Source organism: Heptranchias perlo, chromosome 12 (genome assembly GCF_035084215.1).
Source record: "Heptranchias perlo isolate sHepPer1 chromosome 12, sHepPer1.hap1, whole genome shotgun sequence".
NCBI classification, from domain to species: domain Eukaryota; kingdom Metazoa; phylum Chordata; class Chondrichthyes; order Hexanchiformes; family Hexanchidae; genus Heptranchias; species Heptranchias perlo.
In genome coordinates this window covers 72,938,843-72,963,230 of record NC_090336.1, presented here as the reverse complement: position 1 = coordinate 72,963,230, position 24,388 = coordinate 72,938,843, and the positions used below count along the sequence as shown (strand labels likewise).

Sequence of the window (24,388 nt, the reverse complement as noted above, 5' to 3'; positions counted from 1 at the left end):
CGTTCGTGGGATGTGGGCATCGCTGGCATTTATTGCCCATCGCTAATTGCCCTCGAGAAGGTGGTGCTGAGCCACCTTCTTAACTGAGTGGCTTGCTTGGCCATTTCAGAGGGCGATTAAGAATCAACCACATTGCTGTGGGTCTGGAGTCACATATAGGCCCAGACCGGGTAAGGACGGCAGGTTTCCTTCCCTAAAGGGCATTAGTGAACCAGTTGGGTTTTTACGACAATCTGGTAGTTTCATGACCACCATTACTGATAGTAGTTTTTTTTTCCTCCCCCAGATTATTTAATTAAATTTAAATTCCCCCCCCAGCTGCCGTGGCGGGATTTGAACTCATAACTCCAGATTATTAGTCGAGGCCTCTGAATTACTAGTCCAGTTACATAACCACTATGCTACCGTACCTGGTTCTCGCCAGCAGGCAGTGCTGGAGATGTTGGATGAGTGCGCTGGTACTTCTGAACACGGGGAAGGGAGCAGGTTGATGCTCCATCAAAACACCGTGCTCTGTGTGCGTGTGCGTATGCGTGTGCGTGTATGTATGTGTGAATGTGTGTGTTTCCCTTCTCCTTGTTCAGTTCCTTTCTAAATGCAGTTAATCTGTAATATCTTCCAGTTTTGATGAAGAGCCCTCACCCGAAACGTTAATTCCTCCTCTCTCCCCACAGACGCTGCCTGAGTGTTTCCAGCATTTCCAGCAACGAGACCTGGCTGTCCTTGTACACCAGTCGCTGAAAGCGAGCATTCAGGTGCAGCAAGCAGTTAGGAAGGCGAATGGTATGTTGGTGTTCATTGCAAGAGGATTTGAGTACCGGAGCAGGGATGTCTTACTGCAGTTATACAGGGCCTTGGTGAGACCACATCTGGAGTATTGTGTGCAGTTTTGGTCTCCTTATCTGAGGAAGGATGTCCTTGCCATGGAGGGAGTGCAACGAAGGTTTACCAGACTGATTCCTGGGATGGCAGGACTGACGTATGAGGAGAGATTGGGTCGACTAGGCCTATATTCACTAGAGTTTAGAAGAATGAGAGGTGATCTCATCGAAACATATAAAATTCTAACAGGACTAGACAGACTAGATGCAGGGAGGATGTTCCCGATGGCTGGGGAGTCCAGAACCAGGGGTCACAGTCTCAGGATACGGGGCGTGCCATTTAGAACCGAGATGAGGAGAAATTTCTTCACTCGGAGGGTGGTGAACCTGTGGAATTCTCTACCACAGAAGGCAGTGGAGGCCAAGTCATTAGATGTATTCAAGAAGGAGATAGATATATTTCTTAATGCTAAAGGGATCAAGTGATATGGGGGAAAAAGAGGGAACAGGGTACTGAGTTAGACGATCAGCCATGATCATTTTGAATGGCGGAGCAGGCCCGAAGGGCCGAATGGCCTACTCTTGCTCCTATTTTCTATGTTTCTGTTTTTGTTTCAAATTTCCAGCATCTGCAGTGTTTTTGTACTTAATTTACTATGTCGTCAATCCCATTCAGCCCCTCGAGCCTGTTCCGCCATTCAATTAGATCATGGCTGATCTGTATCTCAACTCCATTTACCCGCCTTGGTTCTGTGACAATTAATACCCTTACCCAACAAAAACTTATCCAAGTTAGTTTTGAAATTTTCAATTGACCCCCAGCCTCAACAGCTTTCTGGGGGAGAGAGTTCCAGATTTCCACCCCTCCCTTGTGTGACGAAATCGCTCCCAATCCTTTGTGCACCTTGTTTCTTCTCTCTAACGTTACATCCCGGTGCCCACCCCTCTGCTAAATTAGTTTAAACCCTCTCCCACAGCACTAGTGAACCTCCCCGCGAGGACGTTGGTCCCAGCTCTGTTGAGGTGCAACCCGTCCGTGTTGAACAGGTCCCTCCTGCCCCAGAACTGGTCCCAACGCCCCGACGATCTGAAGCCCTCCCTCTTGCACCGTGTCTCTAGCCACTCATTAACCTGCCTTATCTTCCTATTTCTGTACTCACTGGCTCGTGGCACTGGGAGTAATCCAGAGGTTACGACCTTTGGAGGTCCTGCTTTTGAACTTCCTCCCTAGCTCCTGAAACACTGACCGCAAGACCTCGACCCTTTCCTGTGTGGTTGGGACCCACATGGACCGTGACTTCTGGCTGTTCCCCTCCGCACCCCCCTCAGAAAGTTCTGCACCCTCTCCATAATGTCCTTTACCCTGGCACCAGGGAGGCAACACACCATGCAGGACTTATGACAGAAACGCCTGTGTGTCCCCCTGACTATCGATTCTCCTATGACTACTGCATTTCTACACTGCACTGTGCCCACCCGCCCCCCCTCACCCCTGTACAGTCCTTTGCCCCATGGGGGTCTAACCAGAGCTTTATATAACTGTAGCATAGCATTCCCCCCTCTTTGTGCTCCAGAATCCCTCTGCCCCCGCCTCCCCCCCCAGCCCTGAGATTCTTCGTTCACAATCCTGGCATCCTGAGCTGTGGGCTTCGGGCCTTGCCCTGGGCTTCTTAAACCTGTCGCTTAGCAACCAACAAGTTCATCACAGCGTGTGATAAGCCTCAGCAAAAGTTGGAAGCAGAGCAGCGTGGAGTCGACAGCTAGAACATCCAACCATAAATAGAACCCATCCTCGAACAAGGTCCACATCACAGAATTCAGATCCGAGCACAACTCTGTTGCTGCAGTATTCATGAGCTTATAACCTCCGAACATCAAACACTTCCAAAACCAAGTCTCAATCTCTTCATTAAACGACAGGTTCACAGATTTTTAAAAAAAAAATTTCATGTGCCTCCCATAAAAAGGAAAAAAAAAATCTTTGCCATAATAAAATTGCTTGGATTTATTTTCATCCAATTTTGTCCTGAATTATTTTTAGGGTGGTTCAGCACCCAGGATAATATCAAACTGAATCCTGACTTGGGACATGTTTTCAGCAAGGGTTTTGCATTAGGAACAGAAAAACACCAAGTAAAAAATTTAGACTGGCCAATTAAAAACACAGGGAATGGTTGTAAAAGACGATGGGAATGTTCGAATTGATTTACTTGCGATCGCAACGCTGGGCTCTCTGGTGAGGTGAGAGAATGACCAAGTCCATTGGGTCGAAAAGCATTTAAACCTGGTGACGTTTCATACATTCCATGGACCTTGTCAGAGGATTGGTTTTATTTATGATAAAGACGTCCTCAAAATCAATAACGTTCTTGAAACCTTGAGGTCGAGCGTCCATAGATGTATTAGCATACGTTACATACAATCGTACTTAAACATACACTGTGGCAAATGGAATTCAATGTAGACAAATGTGAGGTCATCCACTTTGGATCAAAAAAGGATAGAACAGGGTACTTTCTAAATGGTAAAAAGTTAAAAACAGTGGATGTCCAAAGGGACTGAGGGGTTCAGGTACATCGATCATTGAAGTGTCATGAACAGGTGCAGAAAATAATGAATAAGGCTAATGGAATGCTGGCCTTTATATCTCGAGGACTGGAGTACAAGGGGGCAGAAGTTATGCTGCAGCTATACAAAACCCTGGTTAGACCGCACCTGGAGTACTGTGAGCAGTTCTGGGCACCGCACCTTCGGAAGGACATATTGGCCTTGGAGGGAGTGCAGCGTAGGTTTACTAGAATGATACCCGGACTTCAAGGGTTAAGTTACGAGGAGAGATTACACAAATTGGGGTTGTATTCTCTGGAGTTTCGAAGGTTAAGGGGTGATCTGATCGAAGTTTATAAGATATTAAGGGGAACGGATAGGGTGGATAGAGAGAAACTATTTCCGCTGGTTGGGGATTCTAGGAGTAGGGGGCACAGTCTAAAAATTAGAGCCAGACCTTTCAGGAGTGAGATTAGAAAACATTTCTACACACAAAGGGTGGTAGAAGTTTGGAACTCTCTTCCGCAAACGGCAGTTGATACGAGCTCAATTGCTAAATTTAAATCTGAGATGGATAGCTTTTTGGCAACCAAAGGTATTAAGGGATATGGGCCAAAGGCAGGTATATGGAGTTAGATCACAGATCAGCCATGATCTTATCAAATGGCGGAGCAGGCACGAGGGGCTGAATGGCCTTACTCCTGTTCCTATGTTCCTAAGATAGTACAACCACACCCAATGGGTCTGGAACTCAAGCCTGTTACTGTTCTGAGCTCTGTATGTAGGTTGATTAAACCTTTTCAAATTCTATCTCGACAAACCGCCACTTTTTATAGAAGTGAAGGGAATTCGGGGTTACGGGGAGCGGGCAGGAAATTGGACATGAATTTAGATTTGAGGTTAGGATCAGATCAGCCATGATCTTATTGAATGGCGGAGCAGGCCCGAGGGGCCGATTGGCCTACTCCAGCTCCTATCTCTTATGTTCTTTTTTCTCTCGCCCTGACTATAGCAATTCACATGTTTCTGCTTAAAGTGATTGTACAAAAAGTTAAAATACAACCCCATATCAGGAGGATATAATTGAATGTGTTCCTTGCTGATAACTTCAGTTAATGAGCTAGTTTCCTTGCTTATCAAGTTCTTTTTCGGTTGGGCTAACGAGATCAATATCGCTCCCGTACTTCGTTATCTGATCAATAATTGCTATTCCACGGAGTGAAACCGTTAATTAATAGTCTGCCTTTGATTCTGCACCAGTTAATTCCCCCCATGCTACGGAAACCCCAATTAAAAAGATACGAGTGACCTGGACCTTGTCCTTTTTGCAGGGCTAACTGTCGTCCGTGCCCCCATGATCAGTGCCTTGAAACTTAGGAGCCAGTCCGCTGTGGCATGTCTTTAATTAAAGTTCCCTCATTCAAGCAGGTGATTACTTCATACTGAAACTGGCCACTGTTGTCAGGTCAGTCCCAGTGCAAAAGTTCGGTGGTGACTACTTTAAAGCTGAGTCGTGCTTAACATGCGAAAGCTAAAAACATAAGAACATAAGAAATAGGAGCAGGAGTAGGCCAATCGGCCCCTCGAGCCTGCTCGGTCATTCAATAAGATCATGGCTGATCTGATCCTAACCTCAAATCTGAATTCATGTCCAATTTCCTGCCCGCTCCCCGTAACCCCTAATTCCCTTTACTTCGAGGAAACTGTCTATTTCTGTTTTAAATTTATTTAATGATGTAGCTTCCACAGCTTCCTGGGGCAGCAAATTCCACAGACCTACTACCCTCTGAGTGAAGAAGTTTCTCCTCATCTCAGTTTTGAAAGAGCAGCCCCTTATTCTAAGATTATGCCCCCTAGTTCTAGTTTCACCCATCCTTGGGAACATCCTTACCGCATCCACCCGATCAAGCCCCTTCACAATCTTATATGTTTCAATAAGATCGCCTCTCATTCTTCTGAACTCCAATGAGTAGAGTCCCAATCTACTCAACCTCTCCTCATATGTCCGCCCCCTCATCCCCGGGATTAACCGAGTGAACCTTCTTTGTACTGCCTCGAGAGCAAGTATGTCTTTTCTTAAGTATGGAGACCAAAACTGTATGCAGTATTCCAGGTGCGGTCTCACCAATACCTTATATAACTGCAGCAATACCTCCCTGTTTTTATATTCTATCCCCCTGTTCTCTCCTGTTCCTTCTAAGCCCCAAATCCCCCCCCCCCCCCCCCCCCCCGTGTCCCACACCCATTCCCCCCCTTCCCTCCGTCCTCGCCTCGTCTCCGACTCAAACTCATCCCTTCCCAGGACTGTGGAACTCCTCACCTCCCTCAATCTCTCCCCCCCGCCAAACCCCCACCTCTCCCCCAACAGTCAACCTTTAAAAACCAGATGTTTGGCAACAAACCCACTACACATCTTATTTTGTCTTCTCTTGGGCCTCAATAAATGAAAGAACAAAGTTGCATTTATATAGCGCCTTTCACGGTGTCCCAAAACGCTTCACGGCCGACTGAGGCACTTTTGAATGGAATCTCTGTTGTAATGCGGAGAAAGGCGGCAGCCAAGATCCCACAAAGAGCAATGAGTTCAGTAACTCCCCCAATAAGCTGAGCGATGGATGTCGGCCAAGACACCGGGGACAACCCCCCTGCCCCTTCTTCAAATAATGCCGTGGGATCCTTTACATCCACCTCGTCTGACTCGGAGGTGAGCGCGCTACCACTGAGCCAAGCCTGACGTCCAGGTTTCTCAATTTGAAATAAAACACAAAAAAAAAAGTGATGAAGGGAAACTCTCCAGGTTGTCCTTACCATTCCGTAGGCCACAGTGTCCGTATACATTCTCATCTCAGGATACACGTTGTGCAGGTACCATTTAAAGCTCTTGCATTGCAACTTTCGTCTCAGAGCCTTTCTGTCCAAAATGTCTCCGATGTCAATCCCTGAATTCTGAAGGGAAAAAAACGGACACAGTGCTCGTGAATCCAGGCGCGGAAACAGTGACGCCCGGACAAAACCCGCTGATCCCACAATCCCAATCGGGTCCAGAGTAAAAGGGGTAACCAATCCCGACAATGAATCAATGTGTGGACAGTCTACACAGACCTGGACTGTGAGGGGTTGTTTTGCTGGTCAATAATGACAGCACCAACTTGCATTTATGTGCGGCCATTAATGCAGCAAGAACATCCCCAAGACGCTTCATGGGAGCTTTAAACTACGTTGTTATCAACCATGGAGTGCTTCATTACCGAATATATTTAAGAAGGAGCTGGATAGATTTCTAGACACAAAAGGCATCAAGGGGTATGGGGAGAGAGCGGGAATATGGTATTGAGATGGAGGATCGGCCATGATCATATTGAATGGCGGAGCAGGCTCGAAGGGCCAAATGGCCTACTCCTGCTCCTATTTTCTATGTTTCTATTGAATCGAGTTACATTGAAACGACAGCACAGAAACAGGCCATTCGGCCCAACTGGTCCATGCCGGTGTTTATGCTCCACACGAGCCTCCTCCCTCCCGACTTCATCTCACCCGATCAGCATATCCTTCTATTCCTTTCTCCCTCATGTGTTTATCCAGCTTCCCCTTAAATCCATCTACGCTATTCGCCTCAACTGCTCCTTGTGGGAGCGAGTTCCACATGCTCACCACTCCCTGGGTAAAGAAGTTTCTCCTGAATTCCCGATTGGATTTACTAGCGACTATCTTATATTTATGACCCTGAGTTTATTAGCAGCACCAATCCTACCCTTATCCAACATGGCCACAATTACACATTCCCGTAGAGAAACACCAGGTAGGAATCTGGAGGCTATTTCTTTATTTTTTCCTCACCTGCTCTAAGGGGCTGAGTCCAATGGAATCGACCTCACCATGGCCCCCAAACTGACAGCAGAATAACATCATCAATCCCAGAATCTAAAGTGGCTCTCAGTGCCACGCCACCCAACTGGCCATTGTAAATCGATGATGGAAATATAACAAATCGGGACAGAATGTCTGATTAGGGGTTTGTAAAGGGAATTAGGGGTTACGGGGAGCAGGCAGGAAATTGGACATGAATTTAGATTTGAGGTTAGGATCAGATCAGCCGTGATCTTATTGAATGGCGGAGCAGGCTCGAGGGGCCGATTGGCCTCCTCCTGCTCCAATTTCTTACGTTCTTATGACATGAGTCTCATAGACAAATGAGCTTGGAGAGGGCATGATAGGAAGGAAACTAGAGAACGACGTGGGTTTCAGGGGCTATGGCCTGATGGTGGCTGAATTATGCCTGCGGTGCCCTGGTCCAGTTATCTCTTGCCCTCCACCTCCGCTTCAACTGCAAACCACACTTGGTCTTTCGCTTACCGATTTAGCTACCGTATGTTTTGCTGTTGCCAAACCACAGCAAGAGTAGGCCATTCGGCCCTTCGGGCCCTGCTCCGCCATTCAAAATGATCATGGCTGGTCGTCTAACTCAGTACCCTGTTCCCGCTTATTCCCCGTATCCCTTGATCCCTTTAGCATTAAGAAATATATCTATCTCCTTCTTGAATACATCTAATGACTTGGCCTCCACTGCTTTCTGTGGTAGAGAATTCCACAGGTTCACCACCCTCTGACTCAATGGCACACTCCCGTGTAGATCCTGTCTTACTGGCTGTCTCCTTCACTCTAACAGTGAGAACGCCTCATTCTGCTGCTGGGGGGGTGGGGGGACTGGAATCTAACTGAAAACAGCCAGAAACATAGGAACAGGAGTAGGCCATTCAGCCCCTCGTGCCTGCTCCACCATTTGATAAGATCATGGCTGATCTGTGATCTAACTCCATATACCCGCCTTTGGCCCATATCCCTTAATACCTTTGGTTGCCAAAAAGCTATCTATCTCAGATTTAAATTTAGCAATTGAGCTAGTATCAATTGCCGTTTGCGGAAGAGAGTTCCAAACTTCTACCACCCTTTGTGTGTAGAAATGTTTTCTAATTTCGCTCCTGAAAGGTCTGGCTCTAATTTTTAGACTGTGCCCCCTACTCCTAGAATCCCCAACCAGCGGAAATAGTTTCTCTCTATCCACCCTATCCGTTCCCCTTAATATCTCATAAACTTCGATCAGATCACCCCTTAACCTTCGAAACCCCAATTTGTGTAATCTCTCCTCGTAACTTAACCCGCTCGCAGTTAAAATCCCACCTCCCCCCCAACAAGTACATTTTGTCCTCAATTTTATATTTCCGCTCCGGCCTCTTGTGCATCATCCCTCCTTTTGTCCCTCCATTTGCGGCCGTTCCTCCAGCCGTCTAGGTCCCACTCTGTAGGATCAGTGCCTCGTCCATTGCCGAAAGCATGCCTTTGGGGAAATGTCCAGTAAGCAGCCTGAGATGGAGTTTAACTTGAGAAAGCTGCCCTACACAAAATTGTTGCAGTGGGACTGAATGCTGGGAAGTTTCTGTAAAGGAGGCCCAGGAAGGGAAGTGGTGAGCAGTTTAGTGGGAATGAGAATGGAGTCGAGAGAGCAGGACATTGCTAGGAATGTTGGCTTTTATTGCTCGGGGGGTAGAATATAAAAACAGGGAGGTATTGCTGCAGTTATATAAGGTATTGGTGAGACCGCACCTGGAATACTGCATACAGTTTTGGTCTCCATACTTAAGAAAAGACATACTTGCTCTCGAGGCAGTACAAAGAAGGTTCACTCGGTTAATCCCGGGGATGAGGGGGTGGACATATGAGGAGAGGTTGAGTAGATTGGGACTCTACTCATTGGAGTTCAGAAGAATGAGAGGCGATCTTATTGAAACATATAAGATTGTGAAGGGGCTTGATCGGGTGGATGCGGTAAGGATGTTCCCAAGGATGGGTGAAACTAGAACGAGGGGGCATAATCTTAGAATAAGGGGCTGCTCTTTCAAAACTGAGATGAGGAGAAACTTCTTCACTCAGAGGGTAGTAGGTCTGTGGAATTTGCTGCCCCAGGAAGCTGTGGAAGCTACATCATTAAATAAATTTAAAACAGAAATAGACAGTTTCCTGGAAGTAAAGGGAATTAGGGGTTACGGGGAGCGGGCAGGAAATTGGACATGAATTCAGATTTGAGGTTAGGATCAGATCAGCCACGATCTTATTGAATGGCGGAGCAGGCTCGAGGGGCCGATTGGCCTACTCCTGCTCCTATTTCTTATGTTCACATGTAGGCCCAGACCAGGTAAGGACGGCAGGTTTCCTTCCCTTAAGGACATCAGTGAACCAGTTGGGTTTCGACGACAATCCATCAGATTTCATGGTCGTTTTCTCTGGTGCCTGCCCCGCGAATTACCCGATTTTTATTGAATTTAATTTCACAGCTTGCCATGGTGGGATTTGAACTCAGGACCGCTTGGGTTGCTGATCCAGCAGCAGAACTACAAGCCTGCCGTACCCGCTAAAAACAAGAGACAGTCGATCATCTGCACCTTCATCGCGTCCAGGATGGATCACTGCAATGCTCCTCTCACCAGCCTCCCGAGCCGCACCCCTTTATTAACTCCAAGAACTGTAACGTCGTAAATTAAAGGAACTGGTGACTAATCTCATCACTGGGTCAAAATCCTGGAACTCCCTTCCTAACAGCGCTGTGGGAGAACCTTCACCACACGGACTGCAGCGGTTCAAGAAGGCGGCTCACCACCACCTTCTCAAGGGGCAATCAGGGACGGGCAATAAATGCCGGCCTCGCCAGAGACGCCCACATCCCATGAACGGATATAATAACAAACTTTGCCGCGGGGATTCTTCCGCAGAAGTTTCCTCGGTTCTTCTGCCAAAGTTGCCCAGGTCACTCGGGAAATCCCCCGTGAAAATTAACCCCTTTGAAGTCTTGTCGAAACGTCAAGTCGAGTTGATAATAAACTTGCCTGAGCCGATCACCTAATAAATTGTTTGGGAGGTGTCAGCCAAGGCTCAGTGGGCAGCACTCTCGCCTCCGAGCCAGAAAATTTGTAGGTTCGAGTCCCACTCCAGAGACTTGAGCACATAATCCAGGCCTGACGCTCCCAGTGCAGTACTGAGGAAGTGCTGCACTGTCGGAGCTGTTGAGACGTTAAAGCGAGGCCCTATCCCTCTCAGGTGGATCTAAAAGATCCCATGCTGCTATTTTGAAAAAGGTTAGGGGAGTTCTCCCTGGTGTCCTGGCCAATGTTTATATCCCTCAACCAACAACGCTAAAAATAGAGATTTCCATTTGCTGTTTGTGGGATCTTGCTGTGCAAAAATTGGCGGCCACGTGACTACACTTCAAAAGCACCTCGTTGGCTGTAAAATGTCTTCACTCAGAGGGTGGTGAACCTGTGGAATTCTCTACCACAGAAGGCAGTGGAGGCCAAGTCATTAGATGTATTCAAGAAGGAGATAGATATATTTCTTAATGCTAAAGGGATCAAGGGATATGGGGAAAAAGCGGGAACAGGGTACTGAGTTAGACGATCAGCCATGATCATTTTGAATGGCGGAGGGGGCCTGAAGGGCCGAATGGCCTACTCTTGCTCCTGTTTTGTATGTTTATATGTAAAGCACTTTGGTACATCCTGAGGGCATGAAAGGTGGGACAGAAATGCAAGTTAAGAACATAAGAACATAAGAATTAGGAGCAGGAGTAGGCCAATCGGCCCCTCGAGCCTGCTCCACCATTCAATAAGATCATGGCTGATCTGATCCTAACCTCAAATCTAAATTCATGTCCAATTTCCTGCCCGCTCCCCGTAACCCCTAATTCCCTTTACTTCTAGGAAACTGTCTATTTCTGTTTTAAATTTATTTAATGATGTAGCTTCCACAGCTTCCTGGGGCAGCAAATTCCACAGACCTACCACCCTCTGAGTGAAGAAGTTTCTCCTCATCTCAGTTTTGAAAGAGCAGCCCCTTATTCTAAGATTATGCCCCCTAGTTCTAGTTTCACCCATCCTTGGGAACATCCTTACCGCATCCACCCGATCAAGCCCCTTCACAATCTTATATGTTTCAATAAGATCGCCTCTCATTCTTCTGAACTCCAATGAGTAGAGTCCCAATCTACTCAACCTCTCCTCATATGTCCACCCCCTCATCCCCGGGATTAGCCGAGTGAACCTTCTTTGTACTGCCTCGAGAGCAAGTATGTCTTTTCTTAAGTACGGAGACCAAAACTGTATGCAGTATTCCAGGTGCGGTCTCACCAATACCTTATATAACTGCAGCAATACCTCCCTGTTTTTATATTCTATCCCCCTAGCAATAAAAGCCAACATTCCGTTGGCCTTCTTGATCACCTGCTGCACCTGCATACTAACTTTTTGATTTTCTTGCACTAGGACGCCCATTTTTTCCCTTTGAGATTCACTTCCTCGCTCATTGGGGGTAATTTTGACTTTGGGCGATTGTGCGGAACAGGTGATTTTGAATCAGTTACACTTTTCTCCCGGGCTTCATTGGGCTGGGAGACGGGAAATGGAATCTGGTGCTGGAAAAGCAAGCATTGGGCGGTCAGAGCTCCAGCAAGCTGTTCCATGGGGAGGCCGTCTCCCTCCCTTCTCCTCACAACACGAGTTCTCGACATCTCCCGTGTTATCCCGAGGAAGCACTGGGTAGAGGGGAGCTAACTCCACACAGAAAGTCGAAGATAAAAATTCAGCCTGAGGGCATTATCGGTATCGGCAAAGCTTTGCAAGCAGGTCACTTGCCCATTCTCAGTTGGAGATATTACAGGAGGCCATTCAGCCCATTGTGCCTGTGCCAGCTCTTTGAAAGAGCTATCCCATTAGTCCCACTCCCCAGTTCTCTCTGTTCCTGCACCCCCTTTAAGATTGTACCATTTAGTTTGTATTGCTTCTCCTCGTTCTTTTTTTCCCAAAATGCACCACTTCACACTTATAATGTAATAGTTGGTAGTTTTTAAATGTAGACAAATGTGAGGTCATCCACTTTGGATCAAAAAAGGATAGAACAGGGTACTTTCTAAATGGTAAAAAGTTAAAAAACAGTGGATGTCCAAAGGGACTTAGGGGTTCAGGTACATCGATCATTGAAGTGTCATGAACAGGTGCAGAAAATAATCAGTAAGGCTAATGGAATGCTGGCCTTTATATCCAGAGGACTAGAGTACAAGGGGGCAGAAGTTATGCTGCAGCTATACAAAACCCTGGTTAGACCGCACCTGGAGTACTGTGAGCAGTTCTGGGCACCGCACCTTCGGAAGGACATATTGGCCTTGGAGGGAGTGCAGCGTAGGTTTACTAGAATGATACCCGGACTTCAAGGGTTAAGTTACGAGGAGAGATTACACAAATTGGGGTTGTATTCTCTGGAGTTTCGAAGGTTAAGGGGTGATCTGATCGAAGTTTATAAGATATTAAGGGGAACGGATAGGGTGGATAGAGAGAAACTATTTCCGCTGGTTGGGGATTCTAGGAGTAGGGGGCACAGTCTAAAAATTAGAGCCAGACCTTTCAGGAGCGAGATTAGAAAACATTTCTACACACAAAGGGTGGTAGAAGTTTGGAACTCTCTTCCGCAAACGGCAATTGATACTAGCTCAATTGCTAAATTTAAATCTGAGATAGACAGCTTTTTGGCAACCAAAGGTATTAAGGGATATGGGCCAAAGGCAGGTATATGGAGTTAGATCACAGATCAGCCATGATCTTATCAAATGGCGGAGCAGGCACGAGGGGCTGAATGGCCTCCTCCTGTTCCTCTGTTAAAAACTAAATAAATAACTTGAAAGTCCCAAAAGGAGTTGATTACAAAAACAAGATAACACCTTCTAGTCAAAGGTACGTCATTAACCCACCTCGCTTGGAATGTTCCAGGCCATGTAGACGTGACTTTTAAACTCGTCCATCCAGACCTCCGCGACCCTCAGTGCGTTCCTGCGGACGTGGGCGGTGAGGTCCTCAGTGTAAGGTTTGTGAGCCCTCTCAATGTGAGCGAGCCTGGAACATGGGAGGACCTCAACGCTGCCCCCACACTGCCAGACCTGTGGAGAGACAAACCGAGCGTAAACTCCTTTGTGACCGAACACCTCGGGCAGAATTAAGTATTGTTCCTGTTCACAATACCCGCGAGAATCCCGCTGGACGTCAACCCAGAATTCAGAGCCGAAGCTCCGGACTCCGCTCCCCTGGGGCCCCCGGACTCCGCTCCCCCAGGACCGCCTGGAGTGGGGTTCGAACTCTTCACCTTCTGACTCCGAGGCGGGAACGTCTCCCTCCTGTGCAGCAGTTGGGCTATATTTTAAATAAACTCTTTAGTTACAATAATAGTACCGATGGCTCACTCACTGCTGCAAAACCCCCCCCCAACAGTTGACTTATGCTATTGAAATAGATTACATATTACGTAGAGTCTTCAGCACAGAAACAGGCCATTTGGCCCAACTGGTCTATCCCGGTGTTTATGCTCCACACGAGCCTCCTCCCTCCCTACTTCATCTCACCCTATCAGCATATCCTTCTATTCCTCTCTCCCTCATGTGTTTATCCAGCTTCCCCTTAAATGCATCTACACTATTCACCTTGACTACTCCTTGTGAGTTCCACATTCTCACCGCTCTCTGGGTAAAGAAGTTTCTCCTGAATTCCCTATTGGATTTATTAGCGACTATCTTATATTTATGACCTCTAGTTCTGGCCTCCCCCCACAAGTGGAGACATCTTCTCTACGTCTACCCTATCAAACCCTTTCATAATCATAAAGACCTCGATCAGGTCACCCCTCAGCCTTCTCTTTTCTCCAGAAAAGAGCCCCAGCCTGTTCAGTCTTTCAAAGCGATGTGCAGCCGATGTCTCAGTCAGCCCTCCAGATGGCTCTGCTCTTGAAATGAATACTGGTGCCTGCTGGATTTGGCCAAGTCATGCTCTTGCTATACAACACCCAGTGATTCAGCAAAAGTTTCCCTTCTTAGGTTTGTTACGGACTTTATGCAGTTCAGATCAAAAGTCAGTAACTGCTTTGCTTTCATTTTAATCAATCTGACTGGTGCTGACTGTTCTGTTCACGTTTCGTTATAGTGAGACAGAGAAAGTCACCCTGTGGTGCGGTTTCGTGTGGCAATCGCCAGCGACCAGTGTTGCGAGGAGAGTACACCCAGCAATGCTAAAGTCACAAATCCCAAACTCTCGTTAAACAGAGACCCATAACCTCCAACATCTAGAAGGACAAGGGCAGCAGGTGCATGGGAACAACATCACCCCCAAGCTCCCCTCAGAGTCTCACACCATCCCGACTTGGATGTATATCGGCTATTCCTTCATCGTCGCTGGGTTAAAATCCTGGAACTCCTGGTCTGACAGCATTGTGGGAGAACCTTCAATTGAGCTAGTATCAATTGCCGTTTGCGGAAGAGAGTTCCAAACTTCTACCACCCTTTGTGTGTCGAAATGTTTTCTAATCTCGCTCCTGAAAGGTCTGGCTCTAATTTTTAGACTGTAGCCCCCCTACTCCTCTTTCTCAAGAGCAACAAGGGGATAGGTGATTAATGCCGGCCTTCCCAATTACATAGAATGTACAGCACAGAAACAGGCCATTCGGCCCAACTGGTCCATGCTGGTGTTTATGCTCCACACGAGCCTCCTCCCTCCCTACTTCATCTCACCCTATCAGCATATCCTTCTATTCCTTTCTCTCTCTCATGTGTTTATCTAACTTCCCCTTAAATGTAAATACGTTAGTCGTCACATCTACTCCTTGTGGGAGCGAGTTCCACATTCTCACCACTCTCTGGGTAAAGAAGTTTCTCCTGAATTCCCTATTGGATTTATTAGTGACTATCTTATATTTATGGCCCTCAGCTCTGGTCTCACCCGCATCTTCTCTACATCCACCCTATCAAACCCCTTCATAATTTTAAAGACCTCTATCAGGTCACCTCTCAGCCTTCTCTTTTCCAGAGAAAAGAGCCCCAATCTGCTCAGTCCTTTCTGATAGGTATAACCTCTCAGTTCTGATCTCCGAATTAAAAAAAAAGATACACTAAGCAGTTCAACTAGCGAGTAAGTGGATAGGAAATAGCGGAGGCTCTGACCATCATTTTCCAATCCTCCCTGGCAACATTGTTTAAAAAGGGAGAAAGAGATAGACCGAGTAATTACAGGCCAATCAGTCTAACCTCGGTGGTGGGCAAATTATTGGAGACAATTCTGAGGGACAGGATAAACCGTCATTTAGAAAGGCACGGGTTAATCAAGGACAGTCAACGTGGATTTGTTAAGGGAAGGTCGTGTTTGACTAACTTGATTGAATTTTTTTGAGGAGATAACAAGGAGGGTCGTTGTGGGTAGCGCGTTTCATGTAGTCTACATGGATTTTGGCAAGGCTTTTGACAAGGTCTCGCACGCCAGACAGGTCAGGAAAGTAAAATCCCATGGGATCCAAGGGAAAGTGGCAAATTGGATTCAAAATTGGCTCAGTGGCAGGAAGCAAAGGGTAATGGTTGACGGGTGTTTTTGTGACTGGAAGGCTGTTTCCAGTGGGGTTCCACAGGGCTCAGTACTGGGTCCCTTGCTCTTTGTGGTATATATTAATGATTTAGATTTAAATGTAGGGGGCATGATTAAGAAGTTTGCGGATGATACAAAAATTGTCCGTGTGGTTGATAGTGAGGAGGAAAGCTGTTGACTGCAGGAAGATATCAATGGACTGGTCAGGTGGGCAGAAAAGTGTCAAATGGAATTCAATCCAGGGAAGTGTGAGGTAATGCATTTGGGGAGGGCAAACAAGGCAAGGGAGCACACAATAAATGGGAGGATACTGAGAGGTGTAGAGGAAGTGAGGGACCTTGGAGTGCATGTCCACAGATCCCTGAAGGTAGCAGGACAGGTAGATAAGGTGGTTAAGAAGGCATACGGGATACTTTCCTTTATTAGCCGAGGCATAGAATATAAGAGCAGGGAGGTTACGCTGGAACTGTATAAAACACTAGTTAGGCCACAGCTTGAGTACTGTGTACAGTTCTGGTCACCACATTACAGGAAAGATGTGATTGCACTAGAGAGGGTAAAGAGGAGATTTTCGAGGGTGTTGCCAGGACTGGAGTATTTTAGCTGTGAGGAAAGATTGGAGAGGCTGGGATTGTTTTCTTTGGAAAAGAGGAGGCTGAGGGGAAATCTAATTGAGGTATATAAAACGTGGGGGCCGAGATAGACTGGGTAGGGAGGACCTATTTCCCTTAGCAGAGGGGTCAGTGACCAGGGGGCATAGATTAAAAAAATTGGTAGAAGGATTAGAGGGGAGCTGAGGACAATTTTTTTCCCCCATAGGGTGGTGGGGGTCTGGAACTCACTGCCTGAAAGAGTGGTAGAGGCAGAAACCCTCAACTCATTTAAAAAGTACCTGGATGTGCACCTGAAGAGCCGAAACCCACAGGGCTACGGACCAAGTGCTGGAAAGTGGGATTAGGCTGGATTGCTCTTTTTCGGCCGGCACGGACACGATGGGCCGAATGGCCTCCATCTGTATTGTAAATTTCCATGATTCTATGAAATAACAGTTAATGTAAAGCAGGTCGACTAGGCCGATATTCACTCGAGTTTAGAAGAATGAGAGGTGATCTCATCGAAACATATAAAATTCTAACAGGACTAGACAGACTAGATGCAGGGAGGATGTTCCCGATGGCTGGGGAGTCCAGAACCAGGGGTCACAGTCTCAGGATACGGGGTCTGCCATTTAGAACCGAGATGAGGAGAAATTTCTTCACTCAGAGGGTGGTGAACCTGTGGAATTCTCTACCACAGAAGGCAGTGGAGGCCAAGCCATTAGATGTATTCAAGAAGGAGATAGATATATTTCTTAATGCTAAAGGGATCAAAGGATATGGGGAAAAAGCGGGAACAGGGTACTGAGTTAGACGATCAGCCATGATCATTTTGAATGGCGGAGCAGGCCCGAGGGGCCGAATGGCCTACTCTTGCTCCTGTTTTCTATGTTTCTGTGTTAAAATACTGCTGGAAATCTGAAATAAAAACAGAAAATGCCGGAGAAGCCCAGCGAGTGAGGCAGCGTCTGTGGAGAAAGGAACCGAGTTTACGTTTCAGGTCGATGACTTTTCGTTAAAGAGTGAACGGTTTTTGAGCAAGTACAGAGCCAGGGGGGAGGGATTGGGGGAGGAGGGAAAGAAAGAACATAAGGGAAGGTCCCTGACAGGGCAGGAGTGATGAAATGACAAAAGGAATGACGGTGCAGGGCAAGGAGGGTGGCGACGGGACCATAAACGAAAGATGGGTCTGCGGGGAGGTGTAAGAGGTAATTTACAACCTTCCAGACTCAACACTGATTTCAATAACTTCAGATCAGAACCACTGCTCCCATTTTCTCGGACAGCAGGTGCTGGTAATGGTTCTGCTGCTGCCATTTACTCCAGGTCCATCTTTTGTTCCTTAACCTGTCCCATTACCACCCTCCTTGGTCTTGCACCATCAACCCTTTTATTGTAAGCAGTGTAGATGAAAACATAAAATTACAAAGGGATATTGATAGATTAGGTGAATGGGCAAAACTGCGGCAAATGGAATTCAATGTAGACAAATGTGAGGTCATCCACTTTGGATCAAAAAAAGGATAGAACAGGGTACTTTCTAAATGGTAAAAAGTTAAAAACAGTGGATGTCCAAAGGGACTTAGGGGTTCAGGTACATCGATCATTGAAGTGTCATGAACAGGTGCAGAAAATAATCAAGAAGGCTAATGGAATGCTGGCCTTTATATCTGGAGGACTGGAGTACAAGGGGGCAGAAGTTATGCTGCAGCTATACAAAACCCTGGTTAGACCGCACCTGGAGTTACTGTGAGCAGTTCTGGGCACCGCACCTTCGGAAGGACATATTGGCCTTGGAGGGAGTGCAGCGTAGGTTTACTAGAATGATACCCGGACTTCAAGGGTTAAGTTACGAGGAGAGATTACACAAATTGGGGTTGTATTCTCTGGAGTTTCGAAGGTTAAGGGGTGATCTGATCGAAGTTTATAAGATATTAAGGGGAACGGATAGGGTGGATAGAGAGAAACTATTTCCGCTGGTTGGGGATTCTAGGAGTAGGGGGCACAGTCTAAAAATTAGAGCCAGAACTTTCAGGAGCGAGATTAGAAAACATTTCTACACACAAAGGGTGGTAGAAGTTTGGAACTCTCTTCCGCAAACAGCAATTGATACTAGCTCAATTGCTAAATTTAAATCTGAGATAGATAGCTTTTTGGCAACCAAAAGGTATTAAGGGATATGGGCCAAAAGCAGGTATATGGAGTTAGATCACAGATCAGCCATGATCTTATCAAATGGCGGAGCAGGCACGAGGGGCTGAATGGCCGACTCCTGTTCCTATGTTGCTATTTAATCACTGCTGCCCTCCACTCTATCACAGACTTTCCCCATCGTTCTTTCCTTCCCTCCTTTCCCTGGCTCTGCACTTGCTTAAAAAATTGTTAAATCTTCATCTTCAGTTCTGACGAAAGGTCTTCGACCTGACACGTTAACTCTATTTCCCTCCCCACAGAGGCTGCCTGACTCGCTGAGTGATTTCCAGCGTTCTCTGTTTCAAACAATAGTTGGCTTGGTTTTAATCCTGATGCTGGATCATAACGTGCGCACACGCTGTAATTATTCTGTTCGATGCGACAGCAATTCTTAATAAGATGAAGACGTTAATATATGCCCTGCATAATGTCACTTTGAAGTGATCTTTCAGAAATTAACCACCTTATCAGATTAAACAGACATTATCAAACGGTCAGTGTCACATCAGGCAGCCCGGACAAGGCCCAGAAATCTGCTCTGCTCTAATTACACACACAGAAAGGTCACACGCAGTATGTCCAAGATTCGTAGAATCATACAGCACAGGAGGAGGCCGTTCAGCCCCTCCTGCCTGTGCCGGCTCTTTGAAAGAGCTATCCGATTAGCCCCACTCCCCGTAAGGAGGGGATGGGAGGAAAGAACGATGGGGAAGGTCTGTGATCGAGTGGAGGGCAGGAGTGATTAAATAGCAACATAGGAACAGGAGTAGGCCATTCAGCCCCTCGTGCCTGCTCCGCCATTTGATAAGATCATGGCTGATCTGTGATCTAACTCCATATACCCGCCTTTGGCCCATATCCCTTAATACCTTTGGTTGCCAAAAAGCTATCTATCTCAGATTTAAATTTAGCAATTGAGCTAGTATCAATTGCCGTTTGCGGAAGAGAGTTCCAAACTTCTACCACCCTTTGTGTGTAGAAATGTTTTCTAATCTCGCTCCTGAAAGGTCTGGCTCTAATTTTTAGACTGTGCCCCCTACTCCTAGAATCCCCAACCAGCGGAAATAGTTTCTCTCTATCCACCCTATCCGTTCCCCTTAATATCTTATAAACTTCGATCAGATCACCCCTTAACCTTCGAAACTCCAGAGAATACAACCCCAATTTGTGTAATCTCTCCTCGTAACTTAACCCTTGAAGTCCGGGTATCATTCTAGTAAACCTACGCTGCACTCCCTCCAAGGCCAATATGTCCTTCCGAAGGTGCGGTGCCCAGAACTGCTCACAGTACTCCAGGTGCGGTCTAACCAGGGTTTTGTATAGCTGCAGCATAACTTCTGCCCCCTTGTACTCCAGTCCTCCAGATATAAAGGCCAGCATTCCATTCGCCTTATTGATTATTTTCTGCACCTGTTCATGACACTTCAATGATCGATGTACCTGAACCCCTAAGTCCCTTTGGACATCCACTGTTTTTAACTTTTTACCATTTAGAAAGTACCCTGTTCTATCCTTTTTTGATCCAAAGTGGATGACCTCACATTTGTCGACATTGAATTCCATTTGCCACAGTTTTGCCCATTCACCTAATCTATCAATATCGCTTTGTAATTTTATGTTTTCATCTACACTGCTTACAATAAAAGGGTTGATGGTGCAAGACCAAGGAGGGTGGTAATGGGACAGGTTAAGGAACAAAAGATGGACCTGGAGTAAATGGCAGCAGCAGAACCATTACCAGCACCTGCTGTCCGAGAAAATGGGAGCAGTGGTTCTGATCTGAAGTTATTGAAATCAGTGTTGAGTCTGGAAGGTTGTAAATTACCTCTTACACCTCCCCGCAGACCCATCTTTCGTTTATGGTCCCGTCGCCACCCTCCTTGCCCTGCACCGTCATTCCTTTTGTCATTTCATCACTCCTGCCCTGTCAGGGACCTTCCCTTATGTTCTTTCTTTCCCTCCTCCCCCAATCCCTCCCCCCTGGCTCTGTACTTGCTCAAAAACCGTTCACTCTTTAACGAAAAGTCATCGACCTGAAACGTAAACTCGGTTTCTTTCTCCACAGACGCTGCCTCACTCGCTGGGCTTCTCCGGCATTTTCTGTTTTTATTTCAGATTTCCAGCAGTATTTTAACACAGAAACATAGACAATAGGAGCAAGAGTAGGCCATTCGGCCCCTCGGGCCTGCTCCGCCATTCAAAATGATCATGGCTGATCGTCTAACTCAGTACCCTGTTCCCGCTCTTTCCCCATATCCCTTGATCCCTTTAGCATTAAGAAATATATCTATCTCCTTCTTGAATACATCTAATGACTTGGCCTCCACTGCCTTCTGTGGTAGAGAATTCCACAGGTTCACCACCCTCTGAGTGAAGAAATTTCTCCTCATCTCGGTTCTAAATGGCATTCCCCGTATCCTGAGACTGTGACCCCTGGTTATGGACTCCCCAGCCATCGGGAACATCCTCCCTGCATCTAGTCTGTCCGGTCCTGTTAGAATTTTATATGTTTCGATGAGATCACCTCTCATTCTTCTAAACTCGAGTGAATATAGGCCGAGTCGACCCAATCTCTCCTCATACGTCAGTCCAGCCATCCCAGGGATCAGTCTGGTAAACCTTCGTTGCACTCCCTCCATGGCAAGGACATCCTTCCTCAGATAAGGAGACCAAAACTACACACAATACTCCAGATGTGGTCTCACCAAGGCCCTGTACAAGTGCTGACGGGCAGATGTGTACAAAATAAGCAGTTTACAAAAAAAAAAACTTGCATTTACATAGCGCCTTTCATGACCTCAGGACGTTCCAAAGCACTTTACAGCCAATGAAGTACCTTTGAAGTGTAGTCACTGTTGTAATAAGGAAACGTGGCAGCCAATTTGCGCACAGCAAGATCCCACAAACAGCAGTGTGATAATGACCAGATATTCTATTTTAGTGATGTTGGTTGAGGGATAAATATTGGCCCAGACACCAGGGAGAACTCCCCTGCTCTTCTTCGGAATAGTGGCCGTGGGATCTTTTACATCCACCTGAGAGGGCAGACGGGGCCCTCGGTTTAACGTCACATCTGAAAGACGGCACCTCCGACAGTGCGGCGCTCCCTCAGTACCGACCCTCCGACAGTGCGGCGCTCCCTCAGTACCGACCCTCCGACAGTGCGGCGCTCCCTCAGTACTGACCCTCCGACAGTGCGGCGCTCCCTCAGTACCGACCCTCCGACAGTGCGGCGCTCCCTCAGTACCGACCCTCCGACAGTGCAGCGCTCCCTCAGTACTGACCCTCCGACAGTGCGGCGCTCCCTCAGTACTGACCCTCCGACAGTGCGGCGCTCCCTCAGTACTGACCCTCCAACATAGAGTCATAGAAGTTTACAACATGGAAACAGGCCCTTCGGCCCAACATGTCCATGTCGCCCAGTTTATACCACTAAGCTAGTCCCAATTGCCTGCACTTGGCCCATATCCTTCTATACCCATCTTACCCATGTAACTGTCCAAATGCTTTTTAAAAGACAAAATTGTACCCGCCTCTACTACTGCCTCTGGCAGCTCGTTCCAGACACTCACCACCCTTTGAGTGAAAAAATTGCCCCTCTGGACCCTTTTGTATCTCTCCCCTCTCACCTTAAATCTATGCCCCCTCGTTATAGACTCCCCTACCTTTGGGAAAAGATTTTGACTATCTACCTTATCTATGCCCCTCATTATTTTATAGACTTCTATAAGATCACCCCTAAACCTCCTACTCTCCAGGGAAAAAAGTCTCAGTCTATCCAACCTCTCCCTATAAGTCAAACACAGTGCAGCACTCCCTCAGTACTGACCCTCCGACAGTGCAGCGCTCCCTCAGTACTGACCCTCCGACAGTGCAGCGCTCCCTCAGTACTGACCCTCCGACAGTGCAACGCTCCCTCAGTCCCGACCCTCCGACAGTGCGGCGCTCCCTCAGTCCCGACCCTCCGACAGTGCGGCGCTCCCTCAGTACTGACCCTCCGACAGTGCGGCGCTCCCTCAGTACTGACCCTCCGACAGTGCGGCACTCCCTCAGCACTGCACTGGGAGTGTGGGCCTGGATTATGTGCTCAAGTCTCTGGAGTGGGACTCGAACCCACGACACAAGAGGAGAGAGTTCGGCCCACTGAGCCGCAGCTGACACCAAATATGAATTCATAGTCTTCAATAATTTGAGAAGGGAGAGACATCATTTAAAATTTATTTTTAAAAAGCAGCGCAGGGTTCGTTTTATATAAATCATCGACTTGGCTACTTCATAATAGAATCACAGAATGAGGCCATTCGCCCCATCCTGCCTGTGCCATCTCTTGAAAGAGCTGTCCAATTAGTCCCACTCCCCTGCTCTTTCCCCATAGCCCTGCAAATTTTTCCTTTTCAAGTATTTCTCCAATTCCCTTTTGAAAGTTATTTCTGAATCTGCTTCCACCGCCCTTTCAGGCAGCACATTAAGTGCATACTTAAAAATATATATATCTTGAATGATCAAAACCCTCTATTTCCTGGCCGAGACGAATTTGATGGCTTCAATTTGCCCTGTTTGAGGTTAAATCTCTCTACGTCTCACCAGCTTTTAAAACCCACAGCTCTGCAGCTGAATGGACAAAGCAGCTTCCCTGGAGAGATCAGAGCTTTAACTGAAGACAGAGTGAGGATCTTCACTTCAGGCTGCTCCCTTAATCCTTCCACTCTGAGCAACGGCCTGGGGCAGTCACCAGCAACTCTGTTTATCAGGAGTGTGCGGTGGTGAAACAGTTAATGGTTCACAGAGATCTTTAACCCAATTTAGTTCCCAAATATGAATCAGCTGAAGGTTTCTGAATGCATCTCTCTTGATAAAATAAATACATTTGGAGAGGAGAGAGAGAGAGAGAGAGACACCATCACAGAGAGAGAGAGAGAGAGAGAGAGAGACACTTACAGAGAGAGAGAGAGAGAGAGAGAGACACATACAGAGAGAGAGAGAGAGAGAGACACATACAGAGAGAGAGAGAGAGAGAGAGACACATACAGAGAGAGAGAGAGAGAGAGAAACACATAGAGAGAGAGAGAGAGAGACACATACAGAGAGAGAGAGAGAGAGAGAGAGACACATACAGAGAGAGAGAGAGAGAGAGAGAGACACATACAGAGAGAGAGAGAGAGAGAGACACATACAGAGAGAGAGAGAGAGAGAGAGACAGACAGACAGACAGACAGACAGACAGAGAGAGAGAGAGAGAGACATACAAAGCTAGAGACAGACAGACAGAGAGAGAAGAGAGAGAGACAGACAGAAGAGAGAGAGAGACAGACAGAGAGAGAGAGAGAGACAGACAGACAGAGAGAGCGAGAGAGACAGACAGACAGAGAGAGAGAGAGACAGACAGAGAGAGAGACGAGAGACGAGAGACAGACAGAGAGAGAGAGAGAGACAGACAGAGAGAGAGAGAGAGAGAGACAGACAGAGAGAGAGAGAGAGAGAGAGAGACAGACAGAGAGAGAGAGAGAGAGAGACAGACAGACAGAGAGAGAGAGAGACAGACAGACAGAGAGAGAGAGAGAGAGACGACAGACAGAGAGAGAGAGAGAGAGACGACAGACAGACAGACAGACAGACAGAGAGAGAGACAGACAGACAGACAGACAGAGAGAGAGAGAGAGAGAGAGAGACAGACAGAGAGAGAGAGAGAGAGAGAGACAGACAGACAGACGACAGAGAGAGAGAGAGAGACAGACAGACAGAGTAGAGAGAGAGAGAGAGAGGACAGACAGAGAGACAGAGAGAGAGACATACAGAA

The 24,388-nt window shown here is 47.0% G+C and overlaps 1 protein-coding gene across 1 annotated transcript in view; it reads right to left on the bottom strand.

The window, feature by feature from the left end:
• LOC137327794 (polypeptide N-acetylgalactosaminyltransferase 18-like) overlaps positions 1-24,388 on the bottom strand; it is a 440,866-nt gene that overhangs the window by 95,638 nt on the left and 320,840 nt on the right. The window contains exons 5-6 of the mRNA XM_067993601.1: positions 13,156-13,591; positions 6,177-6,314 (exon numbers count right to left, since the gene is read on the bottom strand). Of these exons, the coding sequence (XP_067849702.1) occupies positions 6,177-6,314; positions 13,156-13,591 (574 nt within the window). The remainder of the gene's footprint in view (positions 1-6,176; positions 6,315-13,155; positions 13,592-24,388) is intronic.